Genomic DNA, 24,240 nt, shown 5'->3' with positions numbered 1-24,240 from the left:
CATGGGATTTGTTTCAGTTTGTGTCCCCTCCCACACGAAACTCTGCCGTGGTTCTGGTGTTTTTCTCATTGACAATGTTCCTTTGGCTTCCCTTTTTCTCGCATAACGTAATCGCATAGTCAGCCACCAATTGACGACGCGGCGACCGAAGCCCGGCTTCGCTGGTTGGCTAAGCAACATATACGCCCAGCCTGTCTACATACATCTAGCAGTCATAGTGTGTGGAGTTGCCGTAACACCAGCAGCAGCAGCACTATTGCCCCGCCAGGGCGAGTGTGTTTGTGTGCATATATTCTCGTGTGCCTTCTTGTCTGTCGCATGAGGACGTGTATAGCGATGTTGCTTCGGATTGATGGGATTTGGAACTCGTGAAAGCTGGTGAGGACGGAGTTTGCTGCCATGGCTGTATAAAGGGTTACTGTAATGGGTGAATTTAAAGCTACGGCTAGGGCACGCTAGCCAACTACAACGCGGTCGACGGCAGGAGCAGTAGGAACCTTCCAAGAAGAATCGAAGAGGTGCCGAAGAGCAACGCAGACAGCGTCGGGCTGCTTGCTGCGAGTGATGGCTTAGGCCAAGCGGGCTGTCACTGCGCTTTTCCCTTCAAAGCCTGCTATCCCATGTCTCACTGGTTGGCTTGCTGGCTGCCGGACCCCACCACTGGTCTAATGGAAGCTTTAACTGGCACAAAAGATAGGGGTCGCCTGACGTTAGGGTGGCCGTGATGGGTGTCTGCGTGTCTGGCTGCGCATTTGTGAAGCCAAGCAAGCGTCCGTCCCCTAGCGCTGACGCCGCTGCCGCCGCCAATGAGACGTGTGGAGACAAACCGGCCGAATCGGTGAGTAGTTGGGGGTTGTAAAGCGCGTAACGTTGGGCTGCCATCCTGTTCGGCTGGTTGCTGCTGCTCGAAGGCAACTGAAGGAAGTGAAGTGAACAGGGACATCAACATTGAAGCTTTGGAGTTTCCATCCTCGACTGGAGTTAACAGCAGTAGCAGTTTTCGCTTGGTGCTTCAACAAAGGCCCTCCCCAAACCCTCATCCAATTCCCGCTCAGCCGGTCGTTGCCATCCCCGACACAAGGCTCCCCCGGTGTGCAACCAGCTTGTCTCCGGCTGCCGTCGCCGCCAGTTGCCCTAAGTTCCCACCAACTGAGAAGGGAAAGATGGGAAAGGGGGCGCCCCGCGCAAGTTGACGGGCCAGCCGTCCAATGAAAACCCAAACTCAGTCACCCAGTGAGGCTACCAGACAAGGAAACAGCTAACCGATCTGCTATCGGTTTTTCCTATCTATCTCTTCCATCTCTCCCCTGTTTCACCCCCTTACCCTCTCGTGTCTTTCACTCATTCACACTTTCATTCTCACACCCTTCTTGGTCTCTTCCGTTACACGCCGCCGCCTATCCTGGGATTCGCCACTGTTCACTTACTGCCGCTGATGCTGTGCGTCTGATCTGCTCTTCTCGGCTCCGATCCGCCCGCATTTCGTGTTCCGGCTGAATTGACAGCAGGAGCAGCAGACTTCAACAATGACAACAAGAACGGTAAGGCGCTGCAGAACGGACCAATGGCACTGAATGGAACGACGGACCATGGACCCGGAAGCGAGAGCGACTTAAAGGTCGAGCTGCGGGCGACGCCGACGTTAGCACAGCTTGCGCACATTGGGCCGCACGTCAATGGAGATACGGCACCAGCCTGGGATGATGACAACGCGCCCGCCTTGCCCCCGTACAACAGCGCATGCTCGGGGCAAGTTGACGGCGCGTACGACCATTCCACCCCAACACAACAAGCCAACGGAAATAAACCGGTATGTTTACCAGTCAGCCTGATCTATTATCTGTATTATTCTATCATTAGTAGACGGAACTCGATATTCAGCTAAACAAATATTTAGAAAAGAGTAATGTGACGTTTATGATAGAAAGCGGGCGATGGCCGACACCATAAATATCGCATGCAAAACTACTATTTAATATATATGTCAAACTTTGCTGTTGTTCAGTGCGAGGTAACAGCACGACGTAACGAGATAAGAAATGAAATATACGTATCAGAAGTGGGAACTATTTGCGATATATATATATATATATATATATATATATATATGGAGTTCTTGTTTCAATAGGTTGTTGAAATGTGTAGGAAGCAAACATGTACATCTGAGAAAACGTTGGCCAGTAGACGATGCCACAGTGGTAAATAGCAAGGCTGGCTTACGACATAATATTTTACGAAACTAAAATATTAATTGAGTCAAACGTTTGATGACGTAAAAACAGTGTTGTTGTTCTTGTTGTATCATGTCGTATACGAGCACTTCCACGCAAATCAGGTGCGGCTACTCCACCAAACCACATTTGCCTCCTATCTTCAGAAACAACTGTTCCAGTCCTGAAAGACTTTTTGAGAATACCGTCGTTTTTGAACGCCATCCGCTATTCTGCTCGCTTCTGACATCGTACTAAATATAGAAGATGAGAACGGGGGCCAGAATTTAGGAAGAACAGTTTACTCAGCTGTAATAGCTTCGGGCCGATGTATAGATTTGTGTACAAGATCACTGCAGTCCCACTTCTATAGTATACATTTAATTGGCCCTTGACGTCTGTTTTGTCTCTTTACCGTATTGAAAGTGCATCCCAATGGAAAGGAAGTGATGCTGAGCGTTGGTACACCCGACGACCGACTGACTTACCAACCACATCAAGCTCTTGTATGAATGATCAATAGCAAGGTGCAGAGATCTCTTTTTGCTCGTATACGTTATTTTTGCTCGTTCAGTAGCAAGCGGAACCAGCAGGCGATGGCAGCGAGTGCAGAACTGAGGCATGGGAAATAGACGATTGCAAAACGTTTGCCTGAGGAAACCCCAAGCAAACAGAAAGCGGAGACATGGCAGCTATACAGCCCGTCCTTGCTTCATGGGACTTTACACAAGAGATATGTAAGATGCACGTCGCTGCTGGTGTCGTGCCAATGTTGGATTAAATCAAAGCGTTTACCGAAATCGCTTCGATGTTGGTATAATGTTATGCTTTTTTGCTAGCATTAGCTTATCTTATAATGATAAAGAACCGCAGAACCCTGCCCCGCAGTGTTTTATTGTGTTGCAATAAATGACTGCTGAATCAGTCGTTTTTATCTAGTGACGGCCACCCTATCTCAAATGCAATTTAGAAAAGGGAATTGGGCTAATCTGACTAAATTCTGATTTTACGGTAAAGATTTGCTCGCAGACACTCAAAACGAATGAATACATCAATTATCAGTAAATAGTTATATGATGATGATGATGATGATGATGGTGGATGGGAATTATCCGACAATATATTTTACGTGTAGAGATAACATTTGGACTTGAAGGGCTTCTTCGTGATCTCTCAGCGTACTGATTAAATAGGTTAGGCATTTCCTAGGTTTATGGAAGAGGCGCCGGTAGCGATCTTGATTTTGCCTCCTATTGTCCGGCATCATCCGTCGTGCAATATTAGTATCTGTCGATAACCGGTTTTTTGCTATCTCTATTTTCGGTTCTAGCATAGATTACTATAACCCAACTGTCCTTCAATGAACCTATACATATGAATTACGCAGGCTACACGTTTTGTCGTACGAACCAAAGCGCTTCTTATAGGGCATCAGTCTGTTCCGATATATGATAATGTGGACCATCGATAACTTCAGCATTCTTTCATATCCCATGACAACTGTCTAATCAGCTGATCATATATACGTTCTATCTAATAACTTTCAACCGTTATTTTCACCACAATTTTGCCACCTGTTAAGATGACTGCGCTGCGCAGTCGTCAGATACGTGGTTGCATCATACGTCAGATCCATCTTACCTGATTTGCTCTGGCCCACTAACATCTCAACGCTTGAATCAATCACACAAACAAGCACTGCAGTCCATTTTCCTCCACCCTTCAATGTTCCATTCAGCAAGTAATGCCCAGGGGAGAGATTGCGGCAACTCAAGCTATAACAGCGGTATCTAGCCGTTAGAAAAAAAGTACACATTTCGATAATTCGCCTAATCGACTCGTGCGTACCATGAGTGGCTTTTTTTCTTCCGTGCGTCGCTGCGGCCAACGTCATTTGTCTATACCTCCGGTCCTCCGGTCAGTCTGCTAGAAGGCACTAGTCCGATGTTGGTTCGGTGCAATGAAAACGATACCCGTGAAGAACCAATAAATGACAATCACACTCGAAGGGGGTAGACAGCCTTGTAGATTCGGAAAGGACACCAGAGCGCGCACTACATGAATTTACACAAAGCGGCAGACAACGCTCGGTACCCAGGACTATGCGGGACGAAGCCGGACGAATAAGGACAATCCAGGCAATAGACAGCGAAGAGTGACGCGTTAAGGAGGACAGTAACAGCAGCAGCAAGAAGAGCCGGAGAAGAACCAAACGAGCCCGCGTGCTGATATGGACAAGACGTGACGGAGAAGACGTTATTGCATCGTTATCATTGACGCAGCCTCCATACTTTCCCTCTCTGTTCTCGATGCAGTCTCCGTCTCACTTGTTTTCGACAATGATACTGCCCCCGAAAGCCAACTTGTCGCTAATCTGACGCTGTATTTCCCGCGGCAGCAATAGCAGCGACCGCCTGGCCGGTACCGTCACTTCCGCTGACGGCACCGATAAATATCGCTGCGAGCGTGTTTATTTGCTCTGGCTGTCACTGGGGTTCTTAGCTAGGCGAACGCGGGAGAACACGAAAACGATGTGATGAACAGTGGGAACTCGGAGTTGTCGGGCAGTCGTGCTTCTTCCTCTGTTGCTTTGGCACGTATACGCCTTTTTCTTTCTCACTCTGTCTTTCTTGTGTCTTTATTAACAGGACCGCGCATCCCAGCAGTGCAACAACATCAGAGAATGCCCCTTTGGAATGATAAGTTACTAATTATGACATGTTTTGGCGATGTATTTGCCTACTAATGGATATGTAAGGTGGTCTAAGTGCACTCTGACAGTTGAGTAAAAAAGATCCAGCAATAACGATGACAATAAAAGTAATATATTCTTCTACCAACTAATAGCTTTCAAAGATTTGGTGCTTTCAGATTGCTCGTATTGGCTTTCCTACGCTCACAGGCCTTTGAAGCAATTTTACACGAGGTAACACGGCCTGCCGCTGGGCATGCAGCTGAGCATCTACTATAAAAAAAATTTTGCCATGCAGCGTTTGGAAATGAGACCGAAAAAACAATGAAGGCAGACACGTATATTGTACAAAGTAAACAAAATAATATTATAGAGTGACAGAATATAGTACGATGCAGAATATTGTTTAACTCGCTTGTCAACCAACTCGACCAGTTTCTAGAACTTTACTTACCAACTTAGTGAAATTTTTCTTCGAAAAAGCATTGCCCAAGAAGATTCGACTCTCAAAACTTACACACACGTCTAATAGTCGAACGTAGACCACTTTTCTAAGCTGATGAAACTACCGCATCCCATGGCGTTACTGTCGGAATCGCCTTTATGGCGTGTTTTGATCACTTTGGGTGATTGACTTCAATCGTTACGATAACATAACGACGTTCCGAGAATCAGCTGCCTAAACTTTCGCTCATTCAAAATCTGCACGCGAGAACACAATGTAACTAATGTGCCGTCATTTAACCATGGCACATGCAGCTCTCGAATTGGTCTTTCTTAAGGGAATAGCTTTCTGGTAACACCGTCAGACGACACCAGATAGAAAAGGGCGAATATCGGATCACAGACATCCGTTGTTATTGGTTGCGTAAGGTTGTTGTTACTGGCGTCGTCGTTATCGTGGTTATGATGGAAAGTTGGGGCAATGGGCAAAAAGAAGTGGAGATAGATACGGGACGAAAGAACGAAAGTGTCGCGGTCATCTTTTGCCTCGAACGTCACCTCAGATTTGCACAATTGCGCACGGTCCGTGCAACGTAAGATCCAACCTAAGGGAAAAGCAATATCAGCCAGATTTGATCGAGGGGAGCTCATTCAATGCGTATGATCTGCGAGTGAAGGACGATCAGTGGATTACTTCAGTCTACAGACACAGCTACATAATACAAAAGAAGCGCAGTAATGAACTGAGATCTTTTTTTTTGCGTACTGGCTAATTCTGGGGGAACCGACAGCATCTCTTTGAATATTTGTGCTTGATTTTGTATATAAGCGTCTCATAGCCTACCGATTTGTTACATTTGGAGCGATAAAAGGATACTGCATGTGCTGGAACTAAGCCGTCCGATGTAACTCTAATGCAGGCCTTGACGTAAAGCTCGAAACATTTATTCATTAGATGTGTCAGTACATCGTTGCTATAGCTGAAGGCAGACGACAAATAATAGAACAGAAATGATCAACAATTACGTAGGTATGCGCAGACGCTCGACGACTGCCTTGCCAGGCTTTAGGCGATGCATTGGCTTCGCTATCACCATTATTGTACTTCCTCAGCCGAGTACTCTTATCGGCAAAGCAGGTCTTGCGTCTCTTACGACTTTGACGACTGACCTGTCGTGTATCGCGCATTTGTCCCATTGTCGAACGGCCGGTCAAGGGGCTTCTGCCCGAAACAACAATCTCGTTTGTGCGCAAGCTTTCTAACTTGGTCAGCTCGCTTCAGACCTCACCCGCAACTCATTTCTCTTAGGCGATCAATTGGTGCGTGCTCTCTACTGCCTGTCAAGGGTCACGCTATGGATGTTGTTAGCGGCATTTTGGTTTGCGCTGACGGCAGAGGGACAGCTTGTATGGGGGCGGAAAGAGGATGGGGGGTAACTATGAGACGCAGGGCTGGGACATGAAGCAAAGAATGTTTGTCGGATGGCGGTAGTGGATGAAACGGAAGAGAAAGGTATGGTCCTCTTTTGGGATGGTTTCCCAGGTCAAGAAAGGACAAACAATTTTTCACACCCCTCTTTTTTCGGTCCCCGGTTTCGCCCACCTTGCCGCGTCCGAGAGTTTCCATCCAGTCGACGCTTCAAAGCAGAGCAATGGAGGTGACCTTACTTGGGCATCCCCGTTCGGCACTTCCATGCTGCTGGTCTCGCAGCCTCGATCGTCGTCTGTTCGGCATGGCCCGTTCGGATCTGCTCGCTCGACCCGTCGTCCAGTTCGTGTATGTCTTAGTTCCAGTTGTTAGTTCCTTGGTCGTTTGTTCGCGACTCGCTGCTGCTGTTGCTGCTGCAAAAAACTCAATTACCACCGCCGCGGCTGCACGGCTGGGGGTGGTGCTGCTGCAACTGCTGTGGCAGTTGTTGTTGTTGTATGAGAGGGCAGAATTCGATCGTGCAGTGCAACTACACTGAATGACAAGGAATTGCAGGTTCCGCTTTTGTCCTGACGAGACCGAGGACGGTGGCTGCTCTCGTTCGGGCCCAACCAACTAGCCACACGGGTTTATACCGTTCTGGAAGTTTTCCTTGTTTCGATGCTTGTATTGCTTCGAAGAGCCATTTCGTTGCACGATCGCACAATCCGCATCCTTTAGCTAGATAGTCCACTATACATGGCCGCGTCGCTGCTTGCTCGGATGCCATGGGATATTACAGGGTGTGGGCGAAGACTTCGCTCCAACTCGGTGCCTTCGAACGGCTCGACCGATAGATTTCTTTACTCATGTTGGGACGCTGTTGGCCACCAATATACGTACGTGTATATCGAACGTTCCAAATTTCACGTTTACTATCCAACACGAAACAAAGCGTGTCCACGCTCGGTTTCGAACCCAGACCGCTTCGCGGGTCTCTAAGTTGTATAAGCCATGATGTTAATAGATACGAAAACGGTCGTATTTTTCACAAGTTCTATTGGATGCGTGTGACATAAAGGCCATATAGAGTTAAATGTTTAAGATAAGGTTTGTTAATCGTTAGAATGGCAGAGCCCAAAAGAAGCATACATTTTCTATAATTTGAACCTAAATAGTATTAAAAAAAAATTAACAAGAGGGAAAATTAACAGGAAAATCTTTATAAGGACAGATAATTGTGGTAATATGCATTAGAAAACTAGGTGCCTACCACTTAAAACTAACTACATTCGGGATATGTAAGTAACTTTTATAATAGTCCAACAAGTTTTTGAAGCCCAATAGTTTATTTCTTGCCACGGCAGTGGACGCTGATTAAAATATCCTCCCAGTACCAAGTATGATGCCGCTCACCATATAACATTTATTTAATTCAGAATGTCAAAAAACATTAGAAACAATCTACAACTTGTAATTGACTATTTTTTTTTTAATAGAAATAGCAAACAACTAACGTTGTTTCGTGTGTTTATTTTTTTTTTTATTATTTTTTTACCATTATCGAAGCCAATCTTGGCCGTAGTATCCAAGGGCCTCTTGAAAAAGGCTAGCCCTCGACACAAACCGGAGGCCAACCGAGAATATAATAACAAATTCGATATATCATACGCACGTCTTAGCAGGACGAGTCATTAAACCGCACTGGCATTCTTTCATCGTTCCGATGTTGTGTTCTGTCGCCATATTTTCCTCCCGTTTCTTCTGTTCCAACTCGACAAAAAAACACGATAGTCAGCTGTTTATTAGATCGTACATTCCGCTACAAACTACGCTCACGTGCCACGTATTTAGGGATCATCGCCAGGCAATGAGGACATGGCCAGATGCAAAGTGCTGAGCCTATGTTTGTTTTAAATTATTTAAACGATTGGAGACGATCGACCTGCCGTGCAAACCTCTGTACATTGGAAATGCATTAAATTATAAGTGAAGCACATGAATATACTTCTGCCACTCTGGGCTGCCCGCCACCACCGGGCACCAATAGACTAGTTGTCGTAGATCGTAATTATATTAAGAGCGACCATGAACCATGAAAGCTGTTATTATTACATAACCAGAACAAGCTTGGACACGTGTCTCAATATTCAGTGAAATTAGTAAACGATTCCGACAATTGATTACCAGATCCGGAATAACTGGATGGGTGCCTACTTTAATCTTGCCAGTGAGACGAAACCCCCAGCTTGAAGGTAGTCCAGTAGTTAAACTCGTAACCTAAAAGGGGCCCATAACCACAGTGAGTTAAGCATTTCGAATTGTACCAATTGTCTACAGTAAATGAAATGTATTAAAGTTAGCATCACTGATTAAGCAAGCCCTTTTGGTTTACATTTTGTCAAAATTCCGGTTGCACGTCACTCAAACCACACTAATATAAAAATAAATAAACTACCCACTCGTTTAAAAGTCACTTAATTCACCAAGGATCTAAGTGTTATCAGCAGACGACCTAGCCGCAGCTGTCATTGTTTATGGAGTTTTATGCTGTCCTTATGCATTAATGGATGTGAACAAACACAAATACAAGCAATGATTTCTAGGTGGAAAATGTCGCTTGCGAGGAAATCTGATGCAGTTTCGCAAAAGCTGAAACGTACATTGTTTGCATGTTATTATCTGTACAAGTAGTTTCAGTTATTGTTACTTAAACTGCAAGCGAAGTAGACGCACCCGAAAGCAACCTTGAATATTGGTTATACTATCTGCTTCAGAATCACCTTCATCGTTAATCCTTAGCGTAGGGCAGACCAATCTGATCAATTCTGACTGACGCAGCTAACGTTAACGACAAAGTCAGGGCGAAACTGTTTAGAGATAAGCAAGGAGTGAATTAAGTACAGCCGGACTTCGACTACCCAAAGTAGAAGCAGCTGTTCTTCAGCCGTAGTAGTCGCATCGTATGCACCCTTGACTACATAAGGAGGTGCGGACACAGCTACGTACTCGTCTCGTTTTGACTAACTGTTGAGGCCATATATGTGCGAATAGATCATATATGCCTACACATACAGGAAGCCTTTACCCTTTATGAGGCCGCCTCGGTCGACGATTTACTCACGACCCCTATATATTCCCAATGGCTCTTTACTTGAACATCAGCTTAAGTTATACGGCAATTACAAGCAGCACTAGCTCCTATAAACTTAGGTAAATCTGTAAAAAAAAAAAGTGAATCAAATGAGGCGTCTAAGAGATGATCTTTCAAACGAAAAATGTAAAGATATTGTTTGTCATACATATATCCCTTGGAAACAGTATGCGAGAGGTGAAATCTATTTATTATCTTTTTTAAAAGCAGCCAGAGAAAACGTGGTCCATTCAACTGACAGCTCTCAGTATCGTAAAAACAAGGCTAGCGTTTAATACGCTAGCAAAATTATCATTATTATAAACGTAACATATTTTTATTATGGTATAAACTCTGTGGCCCTTTGTCGACTTAACAGTTGCCGACACTCAACCTCTCTATTCATCGGGTGGCATTTCCCTTTTAAAAACAATAATATTAAAAATTATAATAATAATTACGACAACAATGTTTCACCTCTTGTTTTCTACCCTACTATAGTATCTAAACCTTATTAATGCACTTTTGTTCATCTTTTCCTTTACAGGCAGGCACTAATCCACAAAATAACAACGGAACCATCGTCGGTAGCAATGGAGGTTGCGCCGTCGGGGTCGGGAGTTACCAGTTGTCGTACGGTGACAGTCTGGGAAACAATCCAGGCGCTGGGGATTTCAATCTGCTCGTTGGAGGCCCAGCACTTCATGGAGGGATGTCACCTTCCCCAGCAGGTGGCTCCCTTGTAGCCAATGGCACGCTCTACAACGGCGGGTCGAATGCCACCAACGCCGCGCTGATTCTACCACAGTACGCCCTTAACGACCTTTCCGGGTGAGTAATAATAATCACAAATTATTATTATTGTAAAAAAAACACTAAGTATCCGTCTGTGTCTCAGTTCTTAAGCGACAGAGAAATGTTTGCGACGATGCGCGACTACAGCAGATCCGGCAGTGTCGAAGGACTCAGCTTTTGATCAATTGTATTCAAGACAGCTAGAGGCAACACCGGAGCTCGGTTCGCAAATAGTTAAAAAAATGTCTGGAAATAGTTCGCGAAGATACACGTTTGGGGCAGCAGAAGAGGAACGCAGACAAAATGGGCCTCGCCATATTGATCCGACCTGTGGATGACGTACTATTATTTTTAGTTATTATCAAGAATTTAACTTATCATGTGTAAAATTATAAATTTAAAAAGTGACGGCACAAGCAGCTTTCGATTTCGCAGACGCACGTGGCCTTGCGTTTAAAATGATTTTTAAATCAAACAAACGATCAACACTTGTGCCGTTGTTTTAAACAGAGTACTCTATTTATCTTTTATTCGATGATAAAAGTCATTCATCTTGTGACTTACTTCCAGGAAACACCGACTTGTGTCATGCCTGTTTAAGTTAAATGATTTCTAGCGTGAAATATATACATATCTACATACTAATCTAAAAGAGCTGCTTCGTTGGCCTGGCTAGCGTTTCAAATCAATTATAAAATCGCCGCGTCTTTTAATAACACGAGCTCTAGAAGGAATGGAGCACTGCAGGTGGGCCTTCATTTTCGACAACGCATGTCCTGATAAAAATGTTTTGCGACTCATCAAACTCGCGTCGTTATCTCGTTAGACGCTGACTCTTAAGAATTCGTCATATTTGTCGAATCAGCACTTAATGGATCAAATTCTATGTGATCAGTCAATCTGCATGGCACGGCTCTAGCGGTAGAGACCAAAAGTCACCTTCTTTCTAACCAAAAACGACGATAAACAAGAAAAGATTGAAGACGAAGAGGTCAAAATCGGAGATTGCATACGTTTGTGTGTAATATGTCAACCTCAACACTGACTTAGAGGCAATCCCGAATGCTGGTGCAGAACTAGGCTGAATCGTCGTCCACTAACCATATATGCTATGCTATGAGTTATATCTGTTGGAATGGGAAATCCTTCTTTTCGAAAGTTCGGTGACGGGCAGGGACTGGTAGTAGGAATTGTCGCCACGTTATGTGTTTGCCGTCTGCTTTCAAAGATGATACTTTGTTTTATTATTGTTGATACATGCTATGATACGTTGTGTATGGGGGTAGGGCGCGATCATCTAGCATTACCTAGCTACTATAGGTTCGATGCGAACACAGGACCAGAAATAGGTAGCAGGAGGAGTGTGAATCTTATCTAAATTGATATTTATGTTTTGAATCGAAATTGGTGACAACATCAGTACCCGTGTCGAGCATTAGTGTATTCCATCCAGTAAATTGCGGCTTTTCATTCATAAAACGCCTCCGTCCGAGCTACTGTGCCCTGAGTTGGTAAAACATGAAAGAAAAAGCTATTTTGTCAATGCAGCTCACGCCACTATTCCATGGCTTCGTACGTTTAAAATATTGTAATATATCTGTGCAATGAAGATTTGTGTGATGGAAAGGCTTCGCATATCCTCCGTCGAGTGTGTCGGCGGTGGTCGTATTCCCAACGATCGATACTCTTGATTCCCCTTTAACACTGATTTTTAAAGAAGGCAAAAAGCTTTTAGAAAGTAAATATTGCATTGTCCAGGTGGCACGCGCTTAGGCTTCATGTCGAAGCCCTTTTTTTCCGCGAAAAAACGCCATTGTAGGCTTCCTGGTCCTGCTGACGATGGCACCCAGATGGAGCTGCGTAATCGACTTCGCTCTTCACTTGCAACTTGTTTGACCTGCAACTTACTAAGACTGCATTTGTTCACACTATTGCAACAGATGCAATTGTTCGGACTGCATAGAGTGATGGCATAGAATCCCTTCAATCAGCAGCTTACTTTTTGATGAAAACTTCTAGTGTCTCCTTGTTCTGTAAGGAGGTCTGACACTGTAGTTGGACCGAATATTTTCGTCAACTATGACACATCAAAGTAACAATTCTCAGTTAAGCTAGGGGGTCTTTTAAATATCATATGGATAACCACGGCCGTCACAAAATACGCGAAAGATAATACAGTAAATCCGGTCATAAACAGATACTGATGGATGGACACCATTTTTTACTACTGGAAATATACTTCTTATGTTAAGCCTCTGCCTAATTCAAGCTAACGTTTAGCCGTTGCATATATCTTACGGGTGAAGATTTGAAAACAGAGAGTGAATACGCTGAAACTATCAATGTTTATTGTTTTAGTTTGACGGGCGGCATTATCAGGTATCTTATGCAACGCGCATTCATCCAATTTATCTGCAAAACTTCTTGTGGCAATTCCATAATAGCGTTTTAAACCGAGTTTAGCCTGAACAGAACGACCGTCTGCAATAAACTGCTAGCGTTCTTCCAACACGTGTACCCAGCCGAGTATCCCACAAATGCTCCTGCACAGTTATCTAAAACTGTCCACCCGTATGTATTTGAGATGGCTGTACACCTACGATTGACGCTATTTCGGTAACTCATTACATTTAAATGTCTCTCCGTGCTGCACTTCGAGTCATAATTAAGTACTCGAATTATTGTAATGAGAGTGTGGCGCCACTTGAGTAGATCGATTCTAAAATACCTTCCAAATGTACAACGAGTCAACTGGCTATAACGTACACGATAAACTTGAGCTGGCAGCGCGCATCGGCCTACTATTTAACCAGATAATGAACTTACTCTAGCACCATAGTAGACAAGAGGCAATTAATACGACTTCTCTGCATATGGCCAACATGACGTATAATAGACGATGCTTTCAAATGCCGAATCAGGAATGCTCCAGAACATAGACGCAAAATCGACAGTTTTTCTAGCAAGCCATAGAAAATTATTTTCTTGAAAGCCCAGTGGGCCTGCCAGGCTGACACGCTAGCGTGACGTCTTTGCTTCTTCTCCCGAGACACCCCACTATCCTCGACGTTCCTTTATTTGTCGCTTTGTCTTTTTGGATGGCTCCGGCTTTTTCCAATGAAAGCGGAGGCTTCATCGAACCAATAAAGTGGGAAGCAGCCGTCAAGTTGGTAAGAGAGGCGGGTGTCGGCGTTACGTACGTCCGAACGAAACGTGCAAGTCATAGATTACCTGTATCCTGGAGACAACATCCAGTTATCGGAAACATAGCTTTAGCCCCGACCTCATCCACTACAGACGACATATGTTGTCGTCATCCAACTCCGTTGCCCCCAGTCACCTCGCTGACCTGGTTCTCTTCAATTCTAAACTATTATCGTCGGCAGAGCTTTTTATAGAATGGCTGACTGTTGTCAGGCCAAGCCAAGCCGAGAAGTCTCTTACCTTTCCGTTGGTCTAGTTAAGGGAAAGCCTTTCGTCCCAGAAACGTCCCTCTCCCCGTTTTCTTGACCCTCCCGGTCTAACCCGGTGTGGGAGTTGGCTATGCAGGAAATACACAAATAGTATATGCCTTAGACAAACATCCAGTAAAAAGCAAGCGTTGGTGTAAAGGTATAATCAGCGGCGGCGGCGGCGGCGGCGGCGGCGGCGCCGCGCTTCACCGTTCGTATTCACATTCGTATCAGTGGTACAATGGTTTACTTTAGTGTTAACGCGTAAATAAATAACAGTGTCGCTCGAAAAAAAAAGAAAATAGCAACCACTGGCCGCAGATTATTCTCGTCTCGAATGATTCAATGTACGTGTATAATAAATCCATGCATTGGGTCTTTTCGTACAGAGTGAAGTTTGTATGAGCTGTAACGGGTTAGTTTGGTTCTTTAAGGGCCCTTACGAAACCTGCTTTCATTTCAAATTTACGCGCGGAAGCGTGTAAAATCAACAGTTAATAGAAATTTACGCTGACCAGAATCACGGAGTAAGCAGCAGTGAACGAAAGTTGAGCCAACCTAATACACAAATTCAGAAATAGCTAAAAGAAATTGGAGTATAACGAAGCAATGTTCCGCTGCTTACCTAACCTATCCTCTAAATATTATTACCAGGCGCGGAGTCTCGACGAAGAAGCGTAGCATAAACTGCCAATTGACTTTTCACCTCTCTATTTCTGTGAGGCAAACAACGGGTTCGACGAACACAAACACAAACACAGTTAGATATGGTTGCAGTTGCATCACTTCATTTAAAAGAAACGAACTTAACACAAGTTACAATGATAATCTTATATGGGTTATGAGAATTTCTCGGGCAAAATACTCTTGAGGTACTTGACAATATGACAAAAAGAAAACGTTTCGGAAGAAACCGTTAGATTAGATTTCTGATAATGGGCTAGCAAAAGGTAAACGTGATGCGTGTAAAACCCAAATCATTTTTATTTTTGGTTCCATTTAATGACTTGTGTCTGAACATTCACGACAAAAGGTCTCAACATTTAGCTGTTGAACAAAAAAAATAGTAAGTCTAGGCCTTTTCGTGAAGACGGACCTAACGTAACCCTTTCATTCAAGGCCAGAGCTCTTTGCAAGTTTCGCTCAAAAACACAGTTCAAAAACACTAGCATATCAAATAGTTCTAGCACAATTAGAATGGATTACCTTAATTATTTATTTCGCGTAAGTATTTTTTATTCTAACTTAAATAAAGTTAAGTCGTTTTGCGTACGAGCCTATACGTATTGCTTCGTGTAGCATAGTACAAATGAATCCTGTCACACAGAATCGTACGCAGCTACGGTTCGTTTGAGACGGCTGTTGAATACTGAATCTCTCTGAGATTAGTGCGCAATTATAAACTACCATATTGTGAGCGAAGCATCGCGTCTACAGGCGGAAACTATCTAGGCATATTTACTTTTCACTATTAAATTGATTATATTTACATGGCTTAAATATGATACTGCCTTGTTACGTTAATGATGTAAAAATATTTTTCATATTAACCAAACTCCTCTTTTTCATTTGTCTTCGCAGAGCTGTTACTAGCCCCTCTGAATGCGGCACTCTTCCTCGAAACGGTACGTTACCGCTTAGTTTGAGAATCCACGCAATGGCGGTATCACCCCATACATCGGTAGGAGGAACTGTTCCGTTTCGAAGCAAGAACACGCCATCTTCTGGATCTCCTAACTCGAACGATCCTATCTCCCCTCAGAGGTAAGCTTCAGAGCATACTTCAAATCAGGTCTACCAACGTTTACAATACACATCGCCAACTTCTAGATTCCAGCAGCGACTCACGCATAAGGTAGATCAAGGTCGTATGCGCTCAAACCGAGAAATTCGTACGTGTTTATATGCATGCCATTGAAACCTATATTTCGCTACAAATTTGATGAATCCTAAGTTACATTAGCACCTTGTTATACCTGTATGTGTAGAGACGATCTAGTTCCTGCTTTTTCATTTTATTCCCCTTAAAGAGAAGCCTAGCTTTATGATTGTACCTCTTCTATACGTTTGTTCGATAACTGTTCTTTTCATATTACAGATACATCACGGCAACGCAAAATGGTCATACAGTGGTAGGTCAAGGTTTCAAAAATGGTCAGCTTGCTACACACGTATGAGATTAGTTGGACGTTGTCCAGCGCACAAAATGCCTGAGGGGTCCTGAAAATATAACTCGCGCTGTATGAAGGCTGAGTAAGCGCGCAGTAACAAAGTGAGCAAAAACGGCAGATGTAGATAAAAAAAAATCGCAAACAATGCAGATAGTAGGAACAAACGAGTCCGGAAAATGGAATAATAAGGAAAACCTGGACTGAGTGGCGGATTTGTGGATTTTTGTGGACACAAAAGAGAGCAACGAAGGTAATAACAACAAGAATAGGAAGAAAAAAGAGAAACCAAAAAAGCAAACGATTTTCTGCTGAGCACATGATAGGATAATGGTGTGAACAAATTGAAAGTCAGGTAAGTGAGCGAGCTCTCAATCGGTGCAAGCGAATGAATGATTGTATCATAACTTGTCCCCTGGCTATCTGTGCTACTGGTTAAATAAACAAACGCAGCAATAGTAAGTAGTAGGGCAGGGCAACAGGAAAACGAGGTAATCTCTCTGTCAGCATTGGGGGTTATATTCAGAAGCAGAATATCTGGGAAGAGGTATTCGCACTGGCGGCTAATCGGCGCACCGATGGAAGCGGCTGCGTCCGAGGATGAGGGTCAACGAAAACGACAGCTCGATCAATGCAGAGTTTGTTTATATGGGAAAGTGTTGCCGGTAACCGACCGTGAGCGAATACACGAGAGCTACCTCCTAATGAGCAGTCAATTTAACATAATATAAAGAAATGACGACAAAGCAAAGCCAATCGCAACAGCCGATGCTGTTGCAACAACAGTTCTATTAGCTATGACAATGTTTGCTGCTACATCCTTCTGTAGAACCCATTCTACATGAAAGTGAATGTGTGAAGATCGCAGCTTCCGCCCCATCTCGTTGGGCTCAATTGATATTGATAACAATAAGAATTATCATTACTATTGATAGAATTACAATTATTGCGTTCCATAATTATTCTAACTGGACCGCTTGCGCAGCTACACAACCAGCAGCATTAGTTAGGGGTAGACAAACGCAAAGGCAGTAACAAAGGAAGCGAGGCAACACTAGAAGAACTTCAATACATTGTGTGAATACGTCAATGGCTTTGTGATTAAATGGAGGTAGTTATGAATCGTCCAGCGACCCCATAACAACCACATGCATGATAAAGCGACATCACTTGTCTCGACAACGAACCAACTTGCCGTGATATCAGTCTATAAACACTAATCTATCTTCACCTAATCAACTGAAGTGTGGCGGCCACTCGCAACGTACCAGCCAGTCAGAGATTTAGCAGCTACAAGATAATGGCTGGTGGTTTCTAAGTAAAGATGCAGATGCGTCCGGTGTCAACTGTATCAAACCGGTCGCCATACGTGCGCAATATACAATTGTAGTAACAGCCAACAGTCACTAACACCGGCATAACCCTAACAATCTTTAAGAAAAAGAACGCTAGGAGAGGCCTAGAGACCAGAGGGCGGACTGCTCAACTGTGTACAGATTACAATTCATTACCGCATCCTATTAGAAAAACGCGTACATAGTGCATACACAACGAAGACGCACGGCGAAATATCCACACAAATACACAAAGACAAATATAGTCAGACAGACGAACGCACAGATTATGCGAGATCCTGACGTAAATAGGAGGTAAAGAGGACTAACGAAAGACGACTTAGACAAGCCAACAGCAATACAGGCATCGACGCTATTGAAGGAGGTAGTAAAAAGGCATCATGTATTAAGCGCGATTTTTACAAAAATTTTACACCTCTACTCAAAAGTATTGGCCATAAAACATGAGAGATCGAACTAGTTAAAGAAACAAAGGTTTTTATTTATTCATCTTGTCAACGCTGACAAGATATTTTTGACAGAGATACATTTAACTGTGACTTTGGTAAACGGAACTATCGGAGGGGTGAATTGTAACTTGCGCCGCTGAAAGCGGCGCAACAACGCGTGTTTCCACAAACGTACTCAAAGTCACCCTACACTTTAGCAACAATGTCATAGGTTTTAGAATGGAATGATCCTATAATATGTCTAGACATTTTTTTATCCTGTGCTTCACGTCTTTAGAATTTCGCTCACGTTTCCACGGTGCCATAAAAATAATAACCAGCTATTTTTGTCATCTGACTATCAAATGTTGCTAATCTGAAACCGCGTCTCAGCTTTTACCAACGCGCACATCGATTCCTCATATTGTAGAATCGGGTTCCTACTAACGGATTTATGAGCATAGGCTAAAGCTCCTAACTGATGACAATAGATCTTTTGAAGAAATGTAGAAAATGTATGTACGTATCCCAACCCAGCGAAGGTTGGGAAACGAACCTAAAAAATTATAGAAAAAACCTCATTCAAGTCGACTAAGCTGTGTTTTGCGTCATAAATCATTTATTTTACTAGCCAGTGGTTCGTCAGCTATGAAATCCGAATTGCAGACGCGAAAGTCATGTGAAACGTCTTTAATATACAAGGCTAAATAAAGCATTAATAACAAGCAACGTCATAGGTAGCAAACATCAGAGGATACAGCGTAGGGCAACAGACTATTGAAAATAGCCCAAAAGATTAAAATTCGGCATGAGCACATCGCATCATAGGTAGAATATTGAGAAAAATCGATTTTAATACAAACTATACAGATCGTAATGATGAGTTCGGTTAGAAAACACGCATCGCTGACGGCTTGTAATATTACAGTAATTGAAATTTTCGGTTTTTAAGGACACATAGGAAAAGGACAAGGACAGTATTGGAAATTATACTTGTTGTTAACTGGCTGTGGTATGCTATAGTTGGCAGGCTGCACATCTTTACATGGCTGAGAGCTTCCAAGTCTTCCTATTTAAATAAGCGAAACGATACCTTTGTTCCATTTGTTATACGAAAGGATCGAGCACAACAGCAGCATATAGTTTCAGTAAAAATCACTAATAACTGAGGGCAATGCCAACCGTAAAAAATACCATAGTCTTAAAAAATCACTTTATTTATAATACGTTTCAATGCGCATTAGTGTGCATCGATGTATGGCTGTTATAATTCAAATTGTCTTTCGAAAAGCTGATCCGTTCCGTGTTTTGGAACAATTTTTAGTAATATTAGTAGCCACTGGTGTGCATCACAACAATTGTTATATAAAATAAGGAGTACAGTGTACTTCTTAACGAATTTACAATCATGCGAAGTATAATTTTCCAGTGAATTATTTACTGTGGACTATTTTACAGAACCAAGACAAAAACCGTAGCAGAAGCCGAACCTTCTTTTTTTTTATTGGATTAGTGCAAAGATGAACGAGTGATATTACCACCCAACTATAGAAGAAAAACGATGCAAACGGAGACACACATAATTAACACACCGAAACCAGGCATGTAGGAAGATGCAGATGTGACAATATTGCTAATAACTATGATGATGATTATGGAGATCGAGGACGGCGGTGATGATTATAATGAACATGTAGCGTTGTGTATAAAATGTACATACAAGTGCGCCCCCAACTAACAAATGACGCGTTTAAGGGGGAATCGGCTTATTTTGTAAAATAAAGATTTTAATGTGTGTAATGCCTGCTCAAATATGATTTTGGTCTTTCTTCTATTATATAGTATATCAATTCAATCGGAATGTAGTGTTTCGAGCAGTTTTTTTCAAAATCTGGCAAATATGTTTTTATTAAATTTCGCATCAGTTTTTAAAAAGACGAAATTAATCAAATTTTAATGAAATAAGTCAGTGTGATAGAAATGAGACAATTGAACTGCATGCAAATAGAACCTCTTACGGACCGAATAAAGCTCCCGTTGTTCACCTTGTTGTATCTGAAAGCAGAGTGTTGTTTTTCCGGGGATTCAGTAGTAACCATCCTAGCTGCAACGAGTCCGTGACACGCCAACTTTGGTACGCTGAAGAAATGGCAAACTTGCATAGATACGATAACGAACGCGTTTTGCACCGAAGTGTTTACAACCTCAAAAACTGTCCCATTGAGTTCGAGTATGTTTGACTCTACGACAAAATGCTATAGTACACACAATATCTGCGGAAAAACTTACACTTCCTCGATAGCATAAAATAATCTATATGCATGTTTTCCATTTACGCAATGTTATTTATATCAGTAAAAAAGAAAAACGCGACCAATTACTTCAAAATCTAATTCATCGTGAAAAAGATCTTCGCAAATAATGCCGTATTTACTTATTACTGGCCTTACCGACAACAACAATAAGCGCGAAGGGGGTGTAGGAAACTCCTAGACTTCACAAGCTTTATAGCTTACGTGCTGCTTAACTATTTCTTGCTTCGACGTGTTCGTTGAACCCAAGAAGATATAATTCAAAATCATCAATCAAAACTTTCATACGATTCCCTCTATTGATTATGTAACGCTATTAGAGGAATCTGATCAGACCATGGAATAAACCTTATTAACAATATGTTCGTGAGCCTCGGTTACTGCGTTAAGTTTGTCCCCGTTTATTCGCTACTATGCCCTCATGATGGAAAGAAACTGACCACGTTTCCGATGCGTATACATATACACGGAGTAGCATACCTGCCCCAACTTTGAACTGTGCTTGCTTTTGAAGCTGATTATATTTATCCAATGATCTAGCTCGGTAAATGGCTATAGATGTGTAGTGGTCACATGATTATAAATAAAATACACGTCGTCTACGTATGTAACGATTTCCTCCTACACACAGAACGTATCGCTAAAACGTACTTCTTTTATCGGCTAACTGTCGATATGCTACAAAATTTGGGTAGTGACACTTGTCTGCTTGTCTCAAATCAATTTTTTATATAAATGATTTCCGGTTATGTTTGATTTTTCGCAGTGTAATTATTCTGTGTTAAAAATAAAATCAAATGTTCACAACTGTACTGTTGTGGTCCGAGCTATAGTTATGCCAACAGTGTCTCGACGGATGAGCCTTAAGGGCAAACCTAATTCAGTACCACCCATCACAAGTGAAAGCATGCAAAACGTAACACAATTCGTGTTGAATGATTGCGAGGTTTTGATTATGATGTCGCACAGTTTAGTAATCGAATACGAATTTTGGCAAGTTCGGCATGGGTCCGTTTTCACTTACGTGATCATTTTGCTAAAGCGACAATTTATTTATTTATTTTCAATAGCGATGCCATTATACGGGTTTCTAAAGAGGTACTGCACAAGTGAGGCTGAAGTCCTGGCTAGTCGCTATTGCCATGCACCCTTCATTATTACTATCACTCGTGTTTTTGGAAAATTAAGATCTCGTACCTTCACTTGCTGACTGGTTTTCGTTAAAGGCCTCTGATAAGTGCATCGTCTACAGAAACACTAAACAGCAACATCGGAAAGGAAACTGCTGTCTAAGAGGAGAAATTCAAACACAAACTATTAATTGAATAGGGTAAACTTACAGCCAGTGTACCATTCTAGATGTCTGCAAGAGCGCTGCACATATTTTATTATTTATAAAAAAATTTATTATTTATAAAAATTTATAAGAAAAGGAAGGTGCTCCGAATGCTTGAAGTTTAGCAGCGAACAGGGCGCAGGTGACATTGTTCTTCAGATTTTCGAGCTTACTTAGCGGTATTGAATGAGTTTTTTTATCTTCACTGGCTGATTACCATCTGAGTCTTGTCGATTAGGCTTAACAATGGCCAGGTCTATATAAATACAACTTCATTAAAAGGTTAGAAGCGTAGCTTGTTGCCAAACCAAAACACATCTGCTGTTATAGCAAAATTTGGCCTAGGTGTTACCCTTTCTAGGGCTCCGATACTCGATCTCTTTTCCTACACAAAAGAGCAAACATTTACAATTATTTTATTTAGAATAATTTAACGGGTCAAGAAAATGAAATAACAAATAGAAAACGAAACTTGCTTAGTACTTGTATCAAGTGTTTATCCGAGCTAAGCCCTCGCAATATTGGTGAAAACAGTGGCCTTTGGCCAAGTAGGGATTTATTACTGGTACAATCGCTTTAAGAATGAAAATTAAGAGGTCGAAAACTCCGAAAGAAGTGAGTAGACCTTAGGACCTTACGTAAGAGCGAATTGTTGCGATCACGCGAGTGTTTGAGTAACCCGGAGTATGGGCAGCACTACATGATAACTCAGTCCGGATTTCCAGAAATACTTGACCTACAGAAAAAACTAAAAATGAAAGCGGAAAATGCGTTCTGCACGAACTAAGCTCAGGACAGTCGGAAAATAAGGCATTAGGTGCCGAGCTTTTAGCTCATTGCTTGCCGCACTAAATCAAGTATAAAGTCTAAAGGTAGACATTGACACATAACAGCTTGCCCTGCAGTGATTAAAAATAATAACCACTGTGCTTTTAGGATAAGATAATGAAACTCTCGGAGCACGAATTAATATTTTTTTTGATTATTTGAAATGTTTGTGGATTGATCTCGCTGTATTGCTTTTCTGCAAGTCTAAACCAAAGAGTCACAGTGATTATGATTCTAGATGGGACCTTCTAAAAATAGATTTCAGATGCACATTGAACAAGGTTAGATAAAGTGTTGTTATACATTGGTGTAAAGAATCTAGTTTAGAATTAACTTCCATAACTGATTACGACCATTAGTTATGTCCGTATGGAACCTTTCTTTGCACCTGAATTCTAGAGTTCGAAGTCGCTTTGGGCACGGATGCCGCCAGGTCCGTAGTTTAGCATATGAAGCAGCCAATCTTCAAACGTGTGTGTCTTTAGCATGACGCTTAATATACAAATATCTAGAACGATATAGAAATATCGATGCATATGCAATTTAAGTTATATGACTGATTAAAATTCATCTGCGTTGGTGAAACAACCGCTTATGCAATAGAGCATACTATTAAAAAACATCCTATGATATTTCTCCACTATGCATCTAAAACTGACCAACTTAAAAACCTGCTTATGCTTTTTTGTATTAGCACGCTTAATTAAGTAACGATGGGGCTTTAGCAATTGAGTTAATCGTTAAGCGCACCTCACCGGCCATACGACACTGACGTACGTGCTCTGTTAAATCTGTAAAACTTTAAGTAGCAGAGATATGGGTTAGCGACTAGATAAGGCTATTTATTCGCTAACGCTAAATAATGATTCTATAAAAACGTATTCAGTTGATGAAAGGGGTATCACTAAGCAAAGGGATCAGTTAGAAGGAAAGGTTTGCTGAAGTGTAATATATTCTTGATTAGCATCGAATTGAACATTTATTACTAAACTTTATCGCGCTTTATGTTTGAATTTTTTCGATAACGAATAAGTAAAACAAAATAAGAGTAACGAAAATTTGAATTAAAAATGGTAAGCTATTGGTAGCTTTCTAAGTTTACTACTATTATGATTATTATATATTATATTAATATATCATATATTATTATACAATATATGATTCTGAACTTGATTCAAGCTATCTTTTCCGCTTCCCTTTAAAATAAAGGTAGAGCATTCTGTTTAATATTGCTATGCTTACCCTATAAACCAAGATTAGGATTTTCAAGCATTCCCAAAGTATCCTTTAACTGTTCTCGCAATCTATAAATGTTCTTTCTGCTCTGTTAGTATCTGGCTGGTAAGGTGCAGATGACTCATGGGAAATCGTTATAGTTTGGTAAAGACCTCAAGCAGCTTACTACTGGTATTGACTATGATAGAAATATATGGCCCGGCATCGTCTGTGTAAAATCTGTTTGTATAACCTAGTGGTTTTTGCTAAATGTGAACTAATATGAACTAGAGTTTTTCGAGAACGATACATGCGTTTGACCCAACCAAAAGTATCTATAATATCTTTAATATCATTACGGATAGTTAGCCACTAATCATAGCGTCTTTCTAATTTTTACATTTTATCAGAATCATGATACTAAGTTCTTCAAGTTCAAAATAACTTTGTATATATAGATGAAT

The 24,240-nt window shown here is 42.0% G+C and overlaps 2 protein-coding genes across 2 annotated transcripts in view; both read left to right on the top strand.

The window, feature by feature from the left end:
* The window catches only part of LOC111264964 (irregular chiasm C-roughest protein), a 51,612-nt gene extending 50,419 nt beyond the window's left edge, over positions 1 to 1,193 (top strand). The window contains exon 9 of the mRNA XM_086970270.1: positions 912 to 1,193. Coding sequence (XP_086826396.1) covers positions 912 to 1,193 — 282 coding nt within the window. The remainder of the gene's footprint in view (positions 1 to 911) is intronic.
* A 38-nt stretch (positions 1,194 to 1,231) lies between these two features.
* On the top strand, positions 1,232 to 19,897 carry LOC111264965 (uncharacterized). Its single transcript, XM_022841254.2, has 4 exons — positions 1,232 to 1,810; positions 10,435 to 10,718; positions 15,716 to 15,898; positions 16,233 to 19,897. Exons 1-4 carry the CDS (start codon positions 1,565 to 1,567, stop codon positions 16,309 to 16,311), a joined length of 792 nt encoding a protein of 263 aa, XP_022696989.1. The 5' UTR covers positions 1,232 to 1,564; the 3' UTR covers positions 16,312 to 19,897.
* The last annotated feature ends 4,343 nt before the right edge of the window (positions 19,898 to 24,240 follow it).

The sequence above is a fragment of the Varroa jacobsoni genome, unplaced genomic scaffold, assembly GCF_002532875.2.
Source record: "Varroa jacobsoni isolate VJ856 unplaced genomic scaffold, vjacob_1.0 scaffold_919, whole genome shotgun sequence".
NCBI classification, from domain to species: Eukaryota; Metazoa; Arthropoda; class Arachnida; order Mesostigmata; family Varroidae; genus Varroa; species Varroa jacobsoni.
Note: the sequence above shows the minus strand (reverse complement) of the source record. Positions and strands in the feature narration are given on the sequence as shown.